The sequence below is a fragment of the Abramis brama genome (genome assembly GCF_963993115.1).
Source record: "Abramis brama genome assembly, chromosome: 17".
Lineage (NCBI taxonomy): Eukaryota > Metazoa > Chordata > Actinopteri > Cypriniformes > Leuciscidae > Abramis > Abramis brama.
This window is the reverse complement of record NC_139979.1, coordinates 8,715,144-8,738,112: the sequence shown is the minus strand read 5'-3', so window position 1 is coordinate 8,738,112 and position 22,969 is coordinate 8,715,144. Positions and strand designations below refer to the sequence as shown.

The 22,969-nt window shown below is 37.6% G+C and overlaps 1 protein-coding gene across 3 annotated transcripts; it reads right to left on the bottom strand.

Annotated features, from left to right (window-relative positions):
* plekhf2 (pleckstrin homology domain containing, family F (with FYVE domain) member 2) lies at positions 1-22,969 on the bottom strand. Of its 3 annotated transcripts, XM_084089890.1 has the most exons (3): positions 22,747-22,969; positions 20,908-20,949; positions 1-2,988 (listed from the first exon to the last, which is right to left on the bottom strand). In XM_084089890.1, exon 3 carries the CDS (start codon positions 2,975-2,977, stop codon positions 2,243-2,245), a length of 735 nt encoding a protein of 244 aa, XP_083946016.1. In that variant the 5' UTR covers positions 2,978-2,988; positions 20,908-20,949; positions 22,747-22,969; the 3' UTR covers positions 1-2,242. The 3 variants fall into 3 exon arrangements, with proteins under 3 accessions (XP_083946016.1, XP_083946015.1, XP_083946017.1); XM_084089889.1 differs by lacking the exon at positions 20,908-20,949; XM_084089891.1 differs by lacking the exons at positions 20,908-20,949; positions 22,747-22,969 and adding an exon at positions 22,583-22,734.

The window sequence follows — 22,969 nt, the reverse complement described above, 5'->3', positions numbered from 1 at the left end:
TTTAAGCAATGCATATATTTCCACAAAATTAGTATCTAATAATGATGATATGACGGATTACATTCAGTTTTCAGCCCTTTCAGAGTTTTAAATGAGAATTAAAAATGGCAAAAATGTACAAGAAAACAATAAATCCCAAAAATCCATTTAAGAACAGAGAATTATAATTTACATGTTCAAGAAATTGCAAAATAAAATAAATTGAAAGTAAATGCCAATCCTGTTTATACTCTACTCTGATGTTTTGCTCAAATTATTAAGATCTTGTATTTGCAGGTCATATTTTAAGATGTGTAATCCCGCCCACATCCTACACAGGCTCCACCCCTCTCTTGTGGTTTACAGAGAGAGTAAAGTGCTGGTAGCTGATCCAGAGGTGTTCAGGAAATGCACACATGAACCACACGGAAACGCTATATGAAGAAGAAAAACAGCTGCAAACCCAAGTAAGAGTAAATATATATAAAAAAACTGTACAAAGTTTACAACATGGAAAATCAAAATAATCATCTCAGGATATTACAACTAAAGCAGAATATTACAACATATAAGTAGAATTAAAACAAAGAAACCATCTCAGGTTAAAACAATTCATTAAATCCAACATTACGCCATATATAGCTATCCTGGATTCTACGGTTATATTCCAAAAGCAAGATTAGATTATCCTAAATCAATCACTGTAAACCTATTTCTAAATCTCAAATAAGACACACAAATGTGTAAAAGCAACAAAAAAACCTTTTCACTCAAGTGTATCTCGTTGCATATAAACTAGGCGGTCTGAGCGGACTCTTTAGCCAGAGTTAGGTTCCCTTTTCATTGTCAGTTTTGTTATTCTGACACAGGTGATCAAGTATTCAGCACTGAGACAGTCAAGAAGTTCAGCTAATTCTCCCACAAGCTTGACTTGTGTAAGAGGAAAAATTACTGTAAACCTGGTAGATCGTTAATTAAATATACTACTGCATTTCTTTAAGAGTCCAACACCACTATACCACTGTATAAAACACCACTTTGGAAAGATGTTAGTGCAGTTTTTATTGTGTTAAACAGCCATTTAAAAAAAAACAAAAGGTGGCTGTGTAGCTGTCACTTCCTCATAATGCTTTCGATTCCCTTTCAAAATCTGTAGGACTGACCGTAATGGCCTGACATGTGACCTCGCTAACATAAAGATCCCAATTAGAGAGGGCTTGGATAGCGCGTCCTTCGCCTTAGTGAAGTGCGATCCCTGCGAGCTGCATGTTAGCGTGTATATTTCTATAGAGTTGAAGTCAGGGCTGGAGAGAGACACCAGCGTAGTTCAGGACATGTGGAGTACAGATGCAAGATACTGGAATCATGGGTCTAAAAGCTATTAGGACTGAGATAATATAATGATTTGGACTGTGCTCAACTGAAACTGACGGTCTTGTAACTGGTCACATGGTCATTGAATGGTACCCTGTGTGCCTCTAAACAGGATATGTCATGTGGTGTGGTATCAAAAGAAGGCAGGTGTCTGAAAGTAAAAAAATTTTTTTACCCAAGTCAAACTGTAGTCTAAATATTTTCTCGCTTCCAGGATCTACTTCCTGAGGATAAATAAGGCACTGAGGCAGTGATGAGTTTGTCAGATGATGAATTATGCAATAGACTTCCTACACCACAGCATTATATACACATTTACAAGCTTAGTAGCATCTATGATTTGTCATTTGCAATTACTAGAAACTGACTAAAGTGAGAAACAGAAGACCTTCACCCAAACATACTTTCATGGTTTGTTAGTGGTTAGTTGTTCAAAGCATTAAATGCAGCTCCTTGTTTAAAACCTAGTTATAATGCACTACATAGTTTCACCTGAGGGAATGTATGCCTAGTAACAGCCCGCAATCACATTACCCAACATTCTCTGTTCCAGGGGATAGCAGCATAGTAGCAGAGAGAATAAAGTAGCAAAAAGGTAGAAACAAGCTCAAATAAAGTTGATGAAAGAGCACCATATCCAAGAAATTCATCTATATGAAAAATGGTCTATAGAGTGAAATAAATGTGAAAGTAGAGTGAGCAGGCAAGTAGTGTTCATGAATACGCAGGAACATTTCCCATCAAACCTTTTGTTCATTTGCGCAGGGCCTTTAATTGTTTTGGGTAAGTGTTATTGCCACAGGAACCTTTGCAAACCCTGAATGAAAATTAGCGAAACTAAAATATCAAGATATGATCTGTAAATTGTCAGTATTCCTAAAAGTGACCCTTAGTCACTGCTGTCGTCTTCATCGTCGTCGTCCGACATGTTGCTGGAAAACTCTGAACCGTGCCGGCTGTCCGAGTGGGAGGGAAGGGTGGCGCCCGTGGAGAGCTGCTTGTAACAGAACTCACACACACGCACTGGTTTGGACGACTGACTGGGCAGAAGGAACTTCTTCTCTGAACAGGGGCCGCACACGACGAAGCCGCACTTCCGGCAGTGGTGGCGGCGGTTGACGGGGGTGAACTTCATCTTCTGGCAGCGCATGCACACGGTCGCTTCCGAGTCGGGCACCCAGACCGCTGCGTGCTCCCCGGTGGGAGATTTCCCGCTTTTTTCCAGCAGGTCCGAAACACACTTGCTGATGTGGCTCATCCACTCGGACTTCTCTGTTGCTGTTGCAGCATAGACGGCGAAGGATTTGGTGGGCGTTTTAATGAGCCAGCCATTGCGCAGTTCGCCCTCATCCTCCACAGTGTCTATGGTGACGCTCTCCAGAGGGATGATGTGCTGCTTATTGTATTTCTTCTTCAGGATGACGATGTTGCCGTACACCAGGATGTCATTGAAGAGGAAGAACTGCCGGGCTTTGGGCTTTTTGCGGCACAGCTTTGTGAGAACACCCTCCCCGATGAGCACTCGACCTGGGATGGCCAGCGGTTGACCTGCAGTGCCAAAGCATGCTTCCACAAACCCGATGCGCTTAGAGTTGGCCTCACTGTTTGCCAAGCGGTCCACCATCTTTCAGACGCCTGGGAAAGAGAAATAGAAAAAAAAAAGGGTTATAATAGGAGCAGGAACAGAAAGTGCTCTGAAACTATCAGCCAGTCACATCGCTTTACAGTAGTGAATATCCCATTTCTATGGACAAAATGGATACGGAAAATATTGGAGGACACAGAAGCCCCTTTCACACAGAGATTCCAGAAAATACACGGATAAAGTGACAAAACGAGACGAGACGAAATGTCACGACGAATGAGAGAGTTGTGCGTGAACCCATAGCTTTGTCGGCTTTAAATTCTGGTTTGCGATCTGGTCACCTGATTATCAGCAAATTTAATAATATTACTCCATTAGTTATTCTATTAAAATGTCTCATTGATATATTTGACACATTCATAATCATTACTTTTGCCGGTTCTTTGTGACAGCTGTGTGTTATTGGCAGCGTCTCTGGTTACATGAACGCGTCACTGCATCAGCACCAGAACATGGAGATTTTATTTTAGAGAATAATCGCACAACCTATTCGATATTCTATAATTAAATAAACTAATCGAATATCCAAAAATCGTGACTCATCCCTGCATGGAATCTCTTGTTTCTTTTCCCAAATCTTCACTCACGTCTCACCCATTTTCTAAAGGGATTATAAACGTTTCTTCATTGGTTCGCTTTTAATTAGACCTATTACATCCGTATTCTTTACTGTGGTAAAGTAGAAAAACGCTGTAGGACAGATAACCTACATTTGTACTTGCATGTCAAATTCTTTTTAACACAGTTTGTGCTTGTTATATTAGACATAGGGCGCATCAAGTTTAGTTTCACACGCGCAGGTGATTTTTAGTTTCACTTTCTCTGGCAGCGCAATCTCAAACATAGCCTAAATATCTCGCCCTTGTGGAGGATAAAATTCGCTCTTCAGACCAATTTACAACAAGTAGAAAACACGAAGATATCATAAAGAGATCGATGGTCTCTTTCCTGCTCGTGTCCCACATCCCTCTCAGAGCGCAGAGTATCACGCGTCTTTGTGTGGAAATATAAAACGAGTTTTTATTTTTTTTTAAATAACCTTCCAACCACCGCCGGTAGTTGGTCCATTACCGCGGTGGTAAAAAAAAAAAAAAACTGCCACCGTCACAGCCTTAAATATAGACTAAATATAATAAGATAACCTTGAAATTCTATATTGACTGGGTTAAATAGAATTGCATTACTAAAAAGAGACTAAAATACAATTTTCATTGACTAAAACTAGACTAAAATGTCATCAGTTTTCGTTGACTAAAACTAGACTAAAATGTCATCAGTTTTCGTTGACTAAAACTAGACTAAAATGTCATCAGTTTTCGTTGACTAAAACTAGACTAAAATGTCATCAGTTTTCGTCGACTAAAACTTGACTAGACTAAAAAGAGTATGAACCTGACTAAAACTAATAAAAACTAAAAGGACAGCTTGACACAAAGACTAGACTAAAACTAAAATTAAAACAGGCCACCAAAAACAACACTAGCGATTTCTCTCTCGAGAAACCACGCTTGTGCATTTTTTCTCTGATTCGATCATAAACTTGCGCATTACGTAGGCTACCGTTTCACAGCTGGCGAACGATCCCGGCTTCAGCGTCATCACTACGACACGGCATTATTACGGCTTTTGTTCACAGAGCGCGCGGTCCGGGACTGAACACGGCAATCTTACTAGGTCCCCAACACGGCATCGATCCCGGCATCAATCCCAGGTCAAGTTTGCGTTCACACAGAAGGCGCTCTGGCAATTTGCCGGCAATTTCCCGGGTTCAAAGCGCTGTGTGAAAGGGGCTAGAGTGAGCCGCTGCGAGAAAGGTATATGATCCAAGCTGTTGCTTTATATTTATAAGCACTTCAAATAAAAGCATGTTATTAAATGTTGTCTAACGCTTCAAGCATTACAAGTTCGGGAAGATGTTTGACGCGCGTTGCTTTTTCAAATGCACGTTATAAGTGACTCAAAGTCGCAGTGCTTTTAGAGATAGAGCAGCATTTACTACTGATCACGGAGCCGCTCTTCAGTGCATCTGCATACATTAAAAAAAAAATATTTTTTTTGCATCATTAGAAGTCCTTGAAACGTTTTTCTGAGCATTATCAGGCTATAAATTAATTGTACAAAAAAACTCAGGTCTAAATTACCAAACATCTATATCTATTTATTTGAGGCAAAATTATTTAGTTTAAATGGAGAGAATTCTTTGAAATATTTAGGGGTTCATATACCCAAAGATATCAACACCGTTAGTATAATTGTTTGAATCTCTTGTTTTCTTGACCACGAGTAACATGTTTATACCTAAAAAGTAAATCAGACAACACCATTTTGTCAAGTGGTTAACATCGCATAATCATAAAAAGAGCTTTGTTTGAAGTAACAGTAATAAAGCATTTTCTCCATCATACAATACATTTTAAAATTAATTGTATGCCATACAAGTCATCCAGCTTTTATTAACATGATATTCTAATATCGATCTAGCTTACTGCAAGGTGCAACAAGTGCCTCATATCAGCCACCGAGTAACGTTACAACAACTTTCAACACACTCAAACGTATTTTAATATGATTGTTTTGACCAAGTAAAACAGTGCTGTGTAGTGTAACTAGTGCTGGGCGTAATGACCAAAAATGTATATCACGTATTTTTTTTAATTAAACCAGTTGGTCATACACCATATTGCAGTATATTAAAAATTCATATCATAACATAAATAAACACCGGTGTTATTCGATATGAGCCGGTATACCGCCCAGCACTAAGTGTAACCCCACAATTTTAATTCTTCAAATAAACTGACCTGTATGAGTAAATCAGCAATTGTGGACATGAAAGTATGACAAGAAAAATAACTGCTAGATTTTCAATAATGCATCAATGTTTTTGAAAAAGAAACTAAAAGGAATAGCTGTATGAGGTGAAGCTGAAGCCGTTTCTAGGCGACACATCCTATATGAGATTAATCAGATATAATGTAACATTACAACTTGTATCTGCAAAAGAGGACCCAAATGTAAGTCAACTTGAACTAAGTTAAGTGTTAGCCATAAAGTGTTACTCCCGTTGTGGATGCGCTCTTCCCGTAACAACAACACTGAAACACGGGCAACTAAAGCACAAACAATTTAAAACAGTGTTCTCCTTATAATGTTGTATGTGGCAGATTGGCGGTGCACATCTTGCACTTAACTGTATTTTCATGATCAAAGTGATTCCAGACATCACTGCGCACTTTTAAATCCATAGCTTTACTTCATTTTGCCAGTCTGGACCTGCATGCTGCTATAACCAATCAGAAAAAATGTAATATATTTTTTGAAGTCACAACGATCATCATTTTCATGATCGATCGTCGCTGTCACGTCCAAGTACTCGTGCACATCCCCAGTTGTAGCCCTAGTCTCTTGCATCATCACAAGAAAGACAAGTCTGTTCAAAGGAGATGCGTTCCTGCAGAACAATACATCATTGTGAAAAATGTTTTTGTTGTTGTTGTTGGAGGAATAGCCTTCAATCTGCGAATGTTTTGATGGAGAGAATGGGTCAAAAATGACAAGCATTTACAATAAAATGGTAAATATAAAATTAATTTCAACAGATTATCAAAATAGTTGTTATTTGCAGCTCTAATAGTAATCCTCCGATAAATCGAAACCAACTCAAACTGCATCTTTTTGATCACTACATTATTACAGTGTCCTTTAACAGCGCAAGAGAGAAACAGAGCTAGATGAGCATGAGCTATTCAAGGTAGGACAACAGGATCTGATCATTCTCACATTACATCCTGTCTGTCCGCCTCTTCAGTCGCATCTGTGCTGGTCTAAGAAATGAACTGCACCGGTTTAAAAAAAACAACAACATGATGTGACAGCAAATGACAAACACCACATAAAGCTACTGATTCATTTAATAAGCAGGTGCTAAAATCAAGTAATACTGTAATACTATAGTGCGTCACCCTTGTTTATTCACTCGCCTTTGGACGTAAACAAATTACATAATCCAAAGCTTCTTCAGATGGCAGAGCAGATTATGACAAATCGCACACTAATGTAGTGTCATGCAAACGCTATCAATCACATTTCCTTTTTGTGAATTAAAAAACAATTATGAAACCGGGTATTACCATCACGCTGTCTGGGTTTCCAAGATACAGGGTGTTTGAAAATGGAGAATCTGAGGTCTGTATGGGGTCTGAGGTCTGTATAGCTTGGTGAGCTCATAAGTCACACGAGATTTTCATAAGATCAGTTAAACTCTGGGGGATTAAGAGACCAGAAAATAGTGCTGGGCGTATTTCCATTATGCCATGGATAAGGTAAACCCCAGTTCTGGTTCTGTTATGACTATCATATTGTAATCTGATGATATGGCACACAAAATGAGCCTCAACCAAGAGAGGAACACTATGACATTTAATACATCCTACACGTTGACCTCGATGTTGAAAAACCAAGTTTGCCCATGTACAACTTCACAGTTCATGCACAAACCACATATTAATCTAATGCAATCTTATCCCTGAGCAGGAAACATCACCACACAACTAACCTTCCCCCCAACTAGAGTTTCTACAAGTGATAGGCAAAGTAAAAAAAAAAAATTTTTTTTAAGATTATGTATATTGGCTGATAACTGGCTTGGCTAATGAACAGCAACTTGACTTGCCTTGTTTTGGTGAATTTTAAGAAATTATTATTATGAGAATTGTTTAAAAGGATAATCCATTCAAAAATGAAAGTCGCATGCCATTATTTACTCACCCCCATGTTTAAAACCTGTTAAACTTCTTTCTTCTGCTGTACACAAACGATGACACACATGATTTTTGGATTTTTGTGTCCATACAATGAATGTTAAGGAGGTCAAAAACAACTTTGGATGTCAGAGACTTTAAACGCAAGGACAAAAATGACAACAAATATTCTACAAAATAGAAGAAAGGAAGTCATACAGATTTGGGACAACATGAAGTGAGTAAATTATGACAGTGTGAACTATCCCTTTAATGTCAGCAAATTGCATCATATTAGATAATATCTCACCAAGTGCCAAAAGGACGTGGCACTAGAACAGAATGCATAGATCTCAAGACACTTTTAAAGGTTAGCCTATTTTTAACACAAGTGTCTTAAAAATGGTGGATTGCTCAAATAACTGCACAAGACATGATGCAACAGCCAAAGACGTCCATCTGAATGTGCATGGCCGCAGTGACAGTGCTTTAAAGGGGATTAAGTTAAAAGATGCAACTTTTCCAAGAAGGTTTTACTGCAACTCGCCAATCGATTAGTCAGTTGTAGAACAACTAATCAAGCTTTAACCATTTGTGCTGTTTACTTCCACATCCACAGGACACACAATGGTTGGGGTCTGGGAAACAAACGGTTGACTTATTGGTTAGCGATATAAAACCAGAAAGGAAAAGACAAAAACATGTCACACCATCTTTAACATGGACACTCAGCATGAATTTTGAAGTAACGTGATGGGCAGTAGAGAAGCTCTGTGTGCCTGAAACTCAGTGAAAGGACACCGCTGCCTCCTACACAACAGCACTTTCCTGACTCACTTCCTCCTTTCTAATGAAAATGAAAACTACTGTTAAGTTACTCCACACATGCTGTGGGCAATACTACATGTTTAGAATAGCCAAACATATTGCAGTTACAACCATTTCCATTTCCACAGCAAAAACCAGTGATACTTTGAGCATTATAAGCATTGTGCTTTACATGTGTCTGCAGTATTATCAACACATTAACCTATCAAAAGTCAGTAAATATTGTATTACAATGCCCATAGACAAATACATAAACATTCTAGACAGAATTAGAAACCACATACCATAATGACAAATTTAAAAAAATTACCTGCATCAAAGAAAAATGACACTAAACACTAAAATGCCTTTTCGCTTTCACTTGTGAAAATCTAGTTTCAATGTTTTTAAAAGTATAGTAATTTACCTCATGTTGTTCCAAACATGTATGACTTTCTTTCTTCTACAAAGGAACAATGATATTTTTGGTCTATACACTACACACAACTTTGAACTCCACTGACTTTCATGGTATGGACAAAATGTATCTTTTGTGTTCCACAAAGAATAGAAATGCAAAAAATGTGTCATGTGCTGCAAACACCCACTCTTTTCAGAGGCTTCCCTAAACCAGCGTCTGGTTTAAAACCGAGAGGCACAAAGCGTCTTATTAGCTGCCTTGTAAAAGGTTTCCTCTCGTGTTGCTGAGTGACATTAAGGTCAATGATGAACACTTAGCAATGGCACATTAAGCAGCTAAAGCTTCTTTCTTTCAGGCATTTGTGAGCGACACCCTCTTGGTAGCAAATGAGAATATCAAGTATATAAACTCTTCATCTACATATTCAAAGAAATAATAACAAATCAGGAATGAGAATTGCTGTGTAAAGCCTAATTTTACCTGGAATCAGCCTCAGAAAAACTGCAACAGAAATGCATACTAAACATAAAAATGGCACGTTCCAATGTGAAATCCTCAGATGAACAACATACCAGATGTTTAAGACACTATACGCTCCAAGTATGATTTTTTTTAATAAAAAAATTATATCTAATACTCTAAATACTCATTTTATATGTCTGTGTGAATGTCTCTTTGTGACTGAAGCCTTGTCAAAGAAAATTTTCTGTAACCCTATAGTGTAACAGACAATAAAGTATTATCTTATCTTAACATCAAGTAAAAAAAAAAAAATGTTGTTTTCCAACATGTTTCATGTTGTTTTACATGTCAGACAGATGGCACATGTTCTTGGCCAGAACAAGCTGTTATGTTATTTATTAGGGCTGCACAATATATCGAAATATCGCAAATGTATCGCAATATGCATATCGCAACGGCTTGCAATAACTGGGGCCATGAACAAAAGACAAAGAGAAAATAACTCACTGCTCTTGGCTAAATAGCTTTTGTAGCTTTAAGAATCAGTATTTAAAGGTGCCTTGTGTAATGTCCGCCAAAAAATCAATTCATACTCCACATTCCATACCAGATGGGGGCAGTATACCTCCAGAAAGTGAGTTGGTCTACTCTAGAGTAACAACCGAGAAACGGCATAGTCTCTATGCTCCGCCCCTACCTTCACAACGACCCTAGAGCCATAGCCGAAGCCGAGCCAACTCCTAATAGAGGACGTTTTGACTCCAGAGGAACGTTGGTTGATGTCAAGTGATTTTGAAATATGACATCTTCAAGCTACTCCCCTTCACCTTTACCAGTGAATATGTTCATATTCGTTTTGTTCATATTACATTTTTATTGTTAGTTTGAATTACATTAATTTGACAGACAGCATTCGCTGATGTTGACCAAGCTAGCGCCAACGTAACCAGAGCTGCCAACTCTCATGCATTCACCGTGAGACACAAGCAATTGACACTTTTCACACGCTCTCACGCCACACAATTTTCTCACGCACAGAAAAATCGCGAAGCAAAGAGGACACGGAGACCGACAGACTAGACAGAGCAGGTTAGTTATGATATAAAAAAATCTCAGCTCTCAGATTCTGTCAATTTTATTACGCAATTCAAACAATAAATACCGTTTTGGCGCTTGTAAATGTTACACGACAGATCCCTAGCGCACGTGAACCAATCGTCTCTACTAGCTAATAGTAAAAAAACACGAACACTGTTGAAAGATGCAGTAGGCTACAACTTACCAAAATGTATTCCTCATACATAATATCGACCAATCAGTGTTTTTTATCAGCGTGAAGAGGTCAATAACATAGCTGGAGAACAATCATGTCAGATGTAGTGGGCTGTACTTTCCACACGATTGACATCAGGTTCAAGTACGCCCACAAGCCGTGCGAGTTATTCGTGTATTGCAGTTTGGCTGGTGGTTATGTTGCCCGCATACCGCCTCCCACGGCCGAAACTGGTATTATGACACCCGTCGGGCTGTGGCTAGTAATTTAGCATGCTAATTCAGGTTGATATCTCTGCAGCACTATAACTTGTCATTTTTTTAATGACATCATCGCCCTTATTTCTTCTCATTCTTTTGATGCGTGTAGCTCATTTTTTGGATATTTTTACCTCAATTCTTACACATGGCACCTTTAATTCATACAGAAAAAACCAAGCAGTATTTTATTTATTTGATTATTCAGTTTCTGTTGTTAAATAAACCTAATTTTGCTAACCTAAACACTGCTGTTCACTTTCAGAAGTTGTAGGGATGTTTTCTTGTCACAAAAAGAATGTGAAACACGTATGTAGGTTATATAATTTTTAATATATTTGAAAGATAATTTAAGTTTATTTTACACACTTTAAGCATTATCGTATCGCATATCGAATATCGCATTATTTAATGAGTTATCGCATATCGCAATTTTCTTCAATATCGGGCAGTCCTATTATTTATTTACTATTATTAACACTAAATTTGAATGCATTGCTACAAAATTGGGGGGGGGGGGGGGGGGGGGGGGGGGCACGATTGCAAAGACCAATTAATACAAACATGCTTGAAAGTGCATATTAAGGCCTCGATATTCACTTTAAGTACATCAGAGAATTTAATCACTGTAGCCTCTCAAAGCAGTCTGCTTCACTAGATTGCTCAAATGCTTATTTCCATTGCTGAAGCATATGAGTCTGGCGATTAAGTCCCTGACAGTATTTGCTTAGATGTCCTGCTGGCAATGACTAAGTGAATCTGATCTGGAAGAGAAGCCTGGAAGGCTTACTCTCGACATGCAGGCCGTGTAGAGAGATCTCATCCTAATTCTGCCAGCCTTCATGACAAAGGCTGATGGATGGGTGCCTGTCTCCATAATTAGACTCTCTCTGCTATGACTCACTAAAGCATTAGCCACAGCATCTATTTCACTCAGTTCGCAAACCCTGCAAAAAGCTCATTTATCATTCAACAGGCAGGAAACAAATAGAATGTTTATCAAGCGATGTCCAATCAAATATTTGCAACAATTATAAATTAATATGTTATTATGATCAACTGAATGTGTCTTTGCAGAATTTGATTTGTTTTAGTCATGTTAGTTATAATCATTGTTACACAAATATAGTGTTTGTCATGTGTTTTTCCTCCATTTCACACAGTCGCCTTGTAGTACATCAGCTGCTATGTGGAAAAGCACATCTTGACACTTTCAGACATTAGTACGGGAGATCAGAGACAGCTGCAGGTGGGAGAGGAGCAGCAGGTGCGGACCAGACCTTTCTTTCTCTGCAGAACGCTAATTTTGCAGGTCTAACAGCCAGCACCTGGCCCTCCAGAAGCCAAGCAACTTGATAGTCCATCTGCTGGAAGAAAGCCGGAGCTGTCAATCACACCAATCAACAGGAAAAACAAAGCACAAATGGTCTCTAATAGGCATTGACTGCTTTCTTGACGCAGATTTATGTGATTATGAGTGCTGTGAGACAGTATAGTGGCAAATCACAATGGTGTGCTGTTGATGAAATGACACATATTAGCTCAAAATATCCTAAGACTAAAGGAGTTTGGTATGACCTGGGTCACAAGCCTCCTCAAAATGTATCAGGAAGGTGACATAGGGTGGGAATGCGATGGAAGAGGCGGTAAAAGAAGATTAAACTCAAACAGCTTGGACAGCTGAAAGCTCAGACTACACCAATTAATTAATGACTGCTGGTTTCCGTGTTTATCCAAGCACGTCTGGAGCATACTAACTGCAATTAAATGATTCAGAAAAAAAAAAACACTAATAGCCTTACATAATACATATAGATGCACTGATATTTATAAGACAATTGCTGGTTAAAACCATCAGTATATTATTGGCCATACTAATGTTACATGATGAAAGTGTTTTTGTACAAACACATTACAAAGTGAAAGTGCTGGATGATGCAACATGCCAATTAAAAATGTTTTATGTTTAATATACATGCAGCATGGGATTTTCATCCAGTGATATTTCACTTTAAGTGGGGCTACCAAGCACAGCAAAATAGAAACCAAGTGAGCGAAAATGTCGAATGCTTTATTGCATCACACCTGGTTAGGACACGGTTGTGACTGGTATAGCCAGACACTTTTACAGATAAATAATAAAATGCCACAATAGTACAGCCTAAAAACTATACAAACTACACAAACAAAAACTGCATATCAAGCGCTTCATAAAGCTGAAATTTATGACAGGGCTGCTATTTGGAAACTATATGCTTCCAAGACCAATAAAAATGCACAAAACCTAAACTTTCCTTGAGAAAAAGTAGTCAAATGTTCAAATAAGTCATACTTACAAAACAATACTATTTCTAAAATAAAGATGGGTTTACATTTAAAAAACCAAAGAATCCCTCCAACTCACAATGTCTGCCGCCAGCTGTTTGGATAAATTTGTTATCGTATGGACCAGTGTAATTCAAATGTAGGGTGGACATAATTGGGCCATTTTACAGTTTCTACAGATTAAAGTGAGCAACGTGTGAAAACAACAGAGTGGTTCACACCACAAGCACTCAGGGTCGTTTAGGGTAATGATCTTCATTCAAGCCCTTTCCACTTCGTGTGCATTGCTTCTCTCTCTCACTCGCTAAAAACGTAAAGAGCCACATTTAGAGCTGCAGATTACATGGTTATTTTAACAACAGTAGCAGAAACCCGATGAGCAGCAAAATAGATATAGTCTAGCAGGAGAAATAGGTTCCCATGTACCCGTTTGGCATTTTTTTGTAACCTGTTTTTTTTGGGACCCTAATGGTGTCTGGTTAAGAATTTTTGATGTTGCTGAGGTCAACTAATGTCCCATGTAGGGCTGGGCGATATGGCAAAAAAAATAAAAAATCTAGGTTTTTTCATAAAGTTTGACCGATTCACGATTTCGATTTCGATTTTTTTTATTGTGTAACTAGTCAACTTAAAACATTATAACAACATGACTTAAGTAACATTCTCTTTGTAAGTAACTTGAAAAACCATTTGGTTAAGGAACATTGTATTTTTAATGGCCATGCCATACTTGGTCAACAAGGTGTAAATAAATGTAAAACAAATTCACGAGTTAAATATCTTTGCAGAAGATTTGAATGAAATATGAAAGTAAATATTGTGCAATTTGAATGAAACATTAAATACTTCTGAATATATAGTAAGAAAATAACCATTTTAACCAATGTAAACATTACATCAGTCAACTCAAAAAGTTATGCAAATTTTCAACAGTAAAAAAAAAAAAAAAAAACACTTTGTAAACCATCGTGCAAACATAAAGCATGTTAATAAACTGCGCTGCACAAGTGCGCATTTAAAAGTTCACGGCACAAAGCGAAGAAATGTCGAGCGCACAAATCCTAGTGTCTATCTGTCCAACAGTTTATTGATCATTTGTTTCTTCACAGTTTTAAATTCCAGTTATTGTGCGTTTGATGCCGATTTAGTCCTTGTGATGTGTGATCTAACAGGCACACGGTAGCGCGAGTCGTTTAAAAACAGCAACAAACTCCAACAAAATAAAGTCATTTTATGCAAATCCACAGCCCTTTCTCTACAGATCAAGCATTATAATGTGAATATCATATTGGAGAGAGTTTTACCGTGCATGTATGCTGCTGTAACCGGAAGAGGCGCGCGCGCTGTTTGAATACCGAATGGAGAATGACAGCCGCAGAGGAGGGAAAACTAGTTTTCGTAAACTTTAATGATGTAAATAGACTTCTGTTGCGCGGGGACGGCGATTGTGGTTCCGTCCCGGGTTAACATGGTGACGGGTGTGATTATTCTGCCATTGGTGCAATTACAATATCTATTTTTTTTATTAAAAAATCGCGATACCTCGATTTAATAAAAAAATAAATCGTCTTAAAACGTAAATTCGAATTAATCGAAAAAATCGAAAAAATCGCCCAGCCCTAGTCCCATGGGGTTCGTTTGGCAGCCATCTTGAAGTGATGTCAGCGCTAGGGGCGAAAAATTTTCATATCTCCTGAACCACACAACACAAAGACAAATTAACCCACTTTTCCATTTAATTCTAACACCAGGAATCAAATGGAAAGGTCACTGACATGGTACAACCACTCTTTATTGGTGAAAAACAGGCAAATAACACATTTTATGCTCATAACAATGTAACTTTTGCTATTATGTTTTTGCAATAGTTAGGGCTGGGACGGTTACCGCATTACCGCAATACCGCGGTCACGTGACGCCTACCGCGGTCTGAGCTCGTCACCGTCATCACCGCAAAAAAAAAAACATTTTTAGAGATGGCAAGCGAAGATAAAAATACTTTTAAATTAATACTAGTTAACTTTGTTTTATCCTCATGATTTAGATTTTTAGATTATGTACATTGTTTGTTTTTAGTAGTTTATTGCTTTGAGCAAAATAAAAAAATGGTCCATATTTTTATTAAGAGGTAAACTCTGCACCCCCAGTATGTTTTCTTTGTCCCAAGGCCTTCTATGTACCATACACAAAGGTGACTAAATGTAAAACAAGTAAATAAATAAAAAATAGCCAGTTAAAACATCTGATAACCTTTTATATTCATATCTAGTTGGTAGAAATATTTATTTTTTTGGGCCCAAGATTCTACTCTTTGATTAAAACTGGAACAAGCTCCCTGTAGCCATCCGAACAGCACCGTCTCTTTGTTTTTGAATCTATGCTTAGATCCTATTTCCTTGAACAGATGTTGTTAGTCTAAAATATTTAATCCTTTTGTACATTTTTAAATGTTTAATTTATTTTATGTACAGCACTTTGGTCAACCCATGGTTGTTTTTAAATGTGCTAAGAAAGAAAGAAAGAAAGAAAGAAAGAAAGAAAGAAAGAAAGAAAGAAAGAAAGAAAGAAAGAAAGAAAGAAAGAAGATAAAAATTGCATTTGCAATTCAAAATGTGATTTAAAAACTTGTTTGCAGGGCTGCACAATTTAGCCCAACATTTTGGATTATTAGGATTTTTATTATTACATAAAAATATAAGAAAATAAGAAATATCACTACTGTAATATTTTACTGAAAAATAAAAAAGCGTATTAAAGAAAGAAATATTATAATTTTATTTTACAGCACAACTATAAAATTGCAATACTATACTAACATTTACAGTACAACCGTTTTAATGTCCCTCAAACATTAAACCATCAAAATTTTATTTTCACGGAAAACTGCTGGGAGCTCTTAAAGTTTCTCTTTTGTTGGCTTTAATCAAATAAATGCATAAAACTAACAATTTAATTAAACTTTTAAAATGTAATCAATTGAAAATGTTTAAATTTTATTTTTTGGCAAACAAAGTGCTGCACTACAGAGGTTTACTGTTTAACCATCTGGGGACCAAGCTGTTTTTGGGGTCCTTGAGATGTTCTGACATGCCTTGACATTTGTGCTTTTTTCAGTTATTTATAAACATGTTAATGGCAAAGGTGTAAATTCACTCTATATAGCACAAACAGGGCTACCATAATATGCGAGCAACGTGTATGTAGATGTTTGTATTTTTAAGAGAATAATGTTTATGCGTGGTTATTGAAAAAAATTAAAATGAAAGTTGCTGAATTAAGACCACAAAACACATATTAAATATGTGTCCACAAGACTTTTGACTAATTGATGTTGTCCCTTTGAGTTCTAGCTTCAAAATGATGTAAAAATAGTCTTGCTTTATCGTTCACAAAAAAAAACACATTGATTTAAATGGTGTAAAACAGGTTTTGCTTGGAAAGCCAATATGCGAGGGGGAGGAGTAGTTTACACCTTAGATTATGAATGTCCCACCCACTCTGTATAATGAGCCATTCACTCAGGTGTGAAACTGACTGAGCCACAATGCAAGGACAAAAGATGTATTTAGAAGAAGACTTATATTGACCATTTAAGATTTCGCTTACATCTCTCTTGTAAATATGTTTTGCTATTTTATTCAAAATGTTACAATAACAACAATAATTACAATTTCAACAATATTTCAAGTGTACTCTTTCTTTGTAAAAAAAAAAAAAAAAGATTATAGGCCTACATTTTATCATGTATTCATTAGTTTGAATATAGCCAACATTGGAACATCTAACATCTTAGTCTATGAATTTATTTTTGACAAAAATAGTATTTTTTTTGCAGTTTAATACGTTGCTTATACAAATACATTTTATTTCAACATATTGTCGATTTTTACTCATCTCAGTAGGCTATAGCAAAGCAGTTTATTCTTTCACACACAGACGCGCGATTCATATTTAGGCTAAACAGTCTTTACAAATATGTCCCCTTCATTCATCTCACAGAAAGGCGAGTCATATTATAGAAATGCGATTCATCTTTTTGCGGTTTACATAGGCCTACACTAACGTTATTCCATAACGTTATTCCACACGTGAGAAAAGAAAACAGCCTACCTCACTCCTCAGCGGAATCTGCTCCTCATTTCAGGAGATATTGCTCCTCATCAGCACTGTTCTGAGGAATATTTTCTCCATAAGGTAGGCTATGTCTCACTCGCGAGGAGTCGCGACGCGCTTTGTTTACAGCTGATGTGGGCGTTTCACAGCTCTGAAATAGTTCTCAGAATTTGCGTTTGAATAGCACGCGCTCTCCGGGGAGTGGTCACATTACTGTGAATGAGCTCCTAATGAGCTCGACAGGAGTCGCTCTCTTTTTATACAGATTACAGAAGCTGAGAATATTTGTTTTTTATATAAATGACTTCATTTAAAAGATGCGATCTCAAGCTTTATGCCCGTGGGTCTGTTTGCCTGTTTGACTGAATTTTCGCGGAGTTTTTATATCATTTTCGAACGCGTTTCAAATGGGAGTTTACTGACAGAGAGAAGGCAGAAATCGCATCATGTTAATTTTTCTTTATTTGTCAAAAAGCAAAACACTTTATTTTTATTGTGAGTATACAGAAAAAAAATAGAAACTGAACAGGATCGATTGATGTATTACACGAAAATGAAAGATCAAAATTAACAGAGCATTTAGTGTTTATTTTCATTGCTAAAAAAAAAAAACGAGCAAAACGCGCGGGCGCGTTTGTGGTCCCCAGAGGGTTAAGTTAAATTGTGGATGGAAAATTGTGTGATATTAAAAAATAATGTTTTCATAAATTGAATAATTTATTATTATTATTATTATTATTATTATTATTTTGAACCAAACTTTTATTTTGGCGGGTTGGCACTGAAAACACCACAAGCATCACGTGTGCTTGAGTATGTGTGAAACTCATTCACACAGAGATATGCAGAACATGCAGACTTTATATTTAAATAGCAGTCATGATTTAATTAATTGTACAGCCCTAATTTTGATTTATTCTTCCTAATTTTGCCAAATTCTGTGACATTTCGCAATATACATTAAATTTCTTTTATGACTGGATTTAACAATTCTGAAGTCTCTAAGTGTGCTCTTAAATGTACGTTATAAGCGACCCAAACCAGGTTTCAACCAGAAGTCGGCGCTGCAGACAAAAAATTATATAATGGCTAGTGTGCCTGTCCTTCTGGATTCGTCTCAGAGCACTATAACTCAACAAACCTGTCAAAAGCACCTGGAATCAGCAGTTTTGTGCAGTAAATGCCTGACCCTAAAGCAGCCAATAAACCATTCTGGGCCAATTAAACAGTTAAATGATGCCAACATAGTGCCTTTCAGTAAGTTAAGATATTAAGGAAGTACAGCAGAACTATTCACAGGCTGCTACACCACAGAATATTTTTATCTGTTAAAACCTAATCTTTTGGTATCTCCATCAGCTCAAGAAACAAACAAGATCTTCAAAGTGAACTATTTCTGAGCTACGCAAACCTTTGAGCCCACAAAATTAGATTAAGCCTGTTCAAATATACAGACATTCAGCATTCACACACAAAGTCTAACCATACATCCTGTCACATCAACATACCTAAATAACATACAAGTAAAACATGAGATAAGATCATAACACTGGGGAATCTGGCTTAACAGATAAAGAAAGCAGCTAGCTATTAGTAAAAATTGGCATTTATTATAGCACTTTGCATTCTGCAGTATAGGTTAAAAACTCAATGCATGGTTCTCTTGCTTTATTACTGCTAACTAGGGTTGTCACCGTACCAAAATTTCAGTAGTCGGTACCAATACCAGTAACATTTTGTGCTTCTCTGTACCAATTTCGGTACCAGAGCAAAAACTGTTGAATCAACAGATATGATTGTGATTGGCTACAATGCTCAACACTAGTTAAAAAGACCCCCCCAAAAAAACATGCTGTAATGTAAATAAAAACCTGTTTGCGAAGAGCATCTATCAGTGGGTACCAAATATACGAAATACACGAAAATTCGCGGGACGAATACGTGTACCGTTACATCCCTAATTACTATTTAATCAAATGTCATGGAAGAAAAATTAGTTTTGTGACATAGGTAAAGTGAGGTCAACCTCGATAATGGGCTAGGGCTGGGCTGCGGGCAGGGCAGCGTTCGGTACGTCATGAGTGTGTCGCGATACGCACCGTGGGTGGTGTATCGCGGTTTTTGGGTTCGGGTTTGTATATCGTTACACAGCCTAGCTAGTACCCTCAACTTTTTTTTGTACCAACTGGTACCGGTACATTTGACAACCTGCTAACAATGACTACGTTTACATGCAGCCAATAACCCGTTCAAAACCGGAATATTAGCAATAACCCGGTCGCGCACGGCCATGTAAACACCGGCAAAAACCCGAATATGCTCATATCCCGGTTTTTAAAAACCCGAATATGATCCCTGGGGTACCCCTTTTCTAACCCGAATATTTGGTCATGTAAACGCGTATCGGCATATCCCCATCAAAAGGAACATTGATTTGTGTTCTGCGCATGTTCTATTCGCAAGGAATCTTGGTCTTTTTAGTAGAGACGGCGCATACAAAAACCCGCGTGCAGTATACCGGAAGTAAACAAGAAGTAGAGGTAAACATGGCGAGACGCAGCACAGCACCACACTTTTGGAGCGAGGAGGAAAGCGCAAACAAAGGTGATCGCTATCTGCCCCGAACTATTCATTATCCGCGTGCTGCTGCTGTTGTTGTTGTCTTTGGATACAGGAAGAAGAATCGGAAATGACACATATTGCGTCTTAAGGTTGTCCATACGTCCAGACGCTAACCGTGCGTCGCCGTTTACATCGGGATATTGCCAATCGATTACAAATTCCATGTATACAGGAGTAACTCTCTCTGCTCACGCATGTAAACGGGTTATTCCGAATGTTTCAGAAACCCAAATAGTAACCTTAACCCGACCATAACCCGAATATTGACAGCTTGTAAACGTAGTCAGTGTTAAACCATCATCCAGCATCATAAAATCGCTCGGCACAGTCTAGGTACATAAAATCAGTGACTTTACACTAAATTCAAGTTCACATGTCCGTTAGCTGGAAAATATCTCTGCAAATGAAACCTGTTGTTTCAGACTTAAGGAATATAAAGCATGTGTTGCTTAGTGTAATAATTCCAACAACTTGCTTGGTAATAAGCCACAGATTACCTCTCACCAAACAACATGTTCAGGCTACAGGAGGGTAAAGATCTCAGAACTTCTCACACATCCTTTATTGGAGTGTTTTGGAATCTTGCCCAACATGCACTGTCTGCATTTGAATAAGCTGTCTACAGGAATGAGGTCAATCACTATTTCCAGGGACTTGGTTACGTTGAAGACCTAAGCCAATTTCCTACTAATCACCACTGGATCTGTTCTATGAATGGATTAAGCAACATACACTTTTGTTTTGATGGCATGCTGAGGGGTGGGACTGGGAATCTTTAGGCATCTTGTGATTCATTTCAATTCCAAATGCTTTAATGGCTGATATACAGGCCTAGATGTTGATACCAACAATAAGGTGGGGACAAAAGCAAATTATTAATCATCACTTACTGAAGCCATTCCAAAAACAGGTTATTGTGCAACCAAACGTTCCTATAACCAAAAAAAAAAATGAAGATTAACATTGGTCTTTTTTTTTAACTATAAAAAAAATGGACTGTGCTCCTGGCGATTCACAAACAGAAAAGAAAATATGTATTCTTTAAATCATCTGAGACAATACAATAAATGCACCCTCTTCATGCACTTTTCCCAATGTCGCACACCGCATGGAACTTGACTGTATCTGTAATGTTGTCTCACCTATGCTTTTAAATCAAACCAAATTGTTTTTGATGGATCAGTTCATAATTGTTAAAAATGTTGTGCAGAGTAGAGCCTTGAATTTAGGCTCCAAGTGCTGTTTTGACAACCATTTAATCTCTATGAAAATCTACCTTAAACTGTGTGTGCACAGCTGTCCAGACAGGAGGGGATCAAACAGGTCATTGACACACATTTGAGCATGCAAACATTTAAACCTTGTATGAATTCCTGCTAACTGGTAGTTTCAATAATATTAGGCAAGACATCTTAATAGGACAATCTTTTCTTTAACATATAACAAAACAAAATCCACATAAGTAGCTTTTGCTTCATTACACTAAACAACTTTTCAATTTGACCTTTCTGTCGGTCTTGCTGACACTGCCATACGCCTGTACCCATTATTATTACAGACATGACGAAGTTAGCAGCACCATTTCAACAACCTCTACTTTGACAACTAAGACAGACTTGCATAAGCACAAGCTGTTCCTTGGAAGTACAAAATTGTAAGATTCATTTGAAGCATTATGAGTGGTTGACTCACCCTCTTCTTCAGAATACATTGCTTTTACATTTACGATTTTAGCTGAAGAAAAAACATATATATGTGCAGGCTACCTTTAATTCACTGTTTAATTCACACTTATCCAAACTAAGAACCATCCAACTCCAGTGGCTTTTAAAAAAAAACAAAAAAAACAGGTGTGAATCAAACAGCCATATGAATGCAGAAGCGAAACTTTCACTACAGAATATATTACATTACTAAGGACTCGTTTGAAAAAACTAAAATGAATGCTCAGTGTGTGGTCATAAGAAAATCATGTACAAGTATTCTTATTGTGAAGCAAAAAAAGAAGCAAAATCAGTCCAGGACTGCTTCCTTAATTCATGGTTTTACAGCAACTAATTAAAAGTTTCATACTGCTAAAATTCACTACATGACTGCTGTTTAAGCCAGGAACGGAGTTGGGTGGTTTTCACTAACGTTAGTTTCGATGACTCACCCATCACTAGCTGTCACACAGGCGAGGTTAATAGTAAAACTTCTGATGTCTCGGCATCAAAACCCTAAAGGTTTAAACCAGAATGAATGAAGGTACTTTGTCATATACTTCTATTTTAAACTTTTTTTTTACTTACTGTAACGTTAACTTACTTGTTTTGACACACTGACAGCTAAACCAGAAGACTAGCAACTCTCACAGAGTTTTGCATTGACTGACTAGGTATTGAGCTATAAATTAGAGAAAAATATTCAAACAGCCACCTGTAGTGTTGTTGTCAATTTAGTTTTACATTTCGTCGTTGACAAAGTTTTCCCACACGTTAGCATGCTACAAGCTAACAAGGCGCATGGATTGTCCCATTCCGCACTAATAGTTCCTTGACCTCGTCCAAAATCTTTCAAACTTACCTTGCTGAAACACATTTCACCAACACTACTGCAGCCGAAATAATAAAAGGTAACCATAGTAAACAAGTAGTAGTAGTTCAACAACTGCAACTTGCTCTGACAGGCGCGAATGGAAACTAGACTATTCGCGAGCGCTTCGTAAGTTTAGGCACGCACGCACTTACCTCAAAGCAACTGATCAACGGCTGTAGACGCAAAGCCACAATCTCAGGTTAGTTTTCCGGCGACCAAAGTATTCAAATTCCAAATTCAAAAAGCGTTAGTTGGAAGTTCTTCTGCCACCTTCCCGGGCAGCCAAAGTCGGAAACTGTCGTTTCAATATGGCTGAGGGCAGGAGCAGGGAATGTAAACGTCACTAGCGTGACTCCGGGTCGGGGTGGTGTGGGA

Excerpts from the sequence above, each read along its gene's own strand:
- plekhf2 (XM_084089890.1), bottom strand. The coding sequence starts at position 2,977 with ATGGTGGACCGCTTGGCAAACAGTGAGGCCAACTCTAAGCGCATCGGG.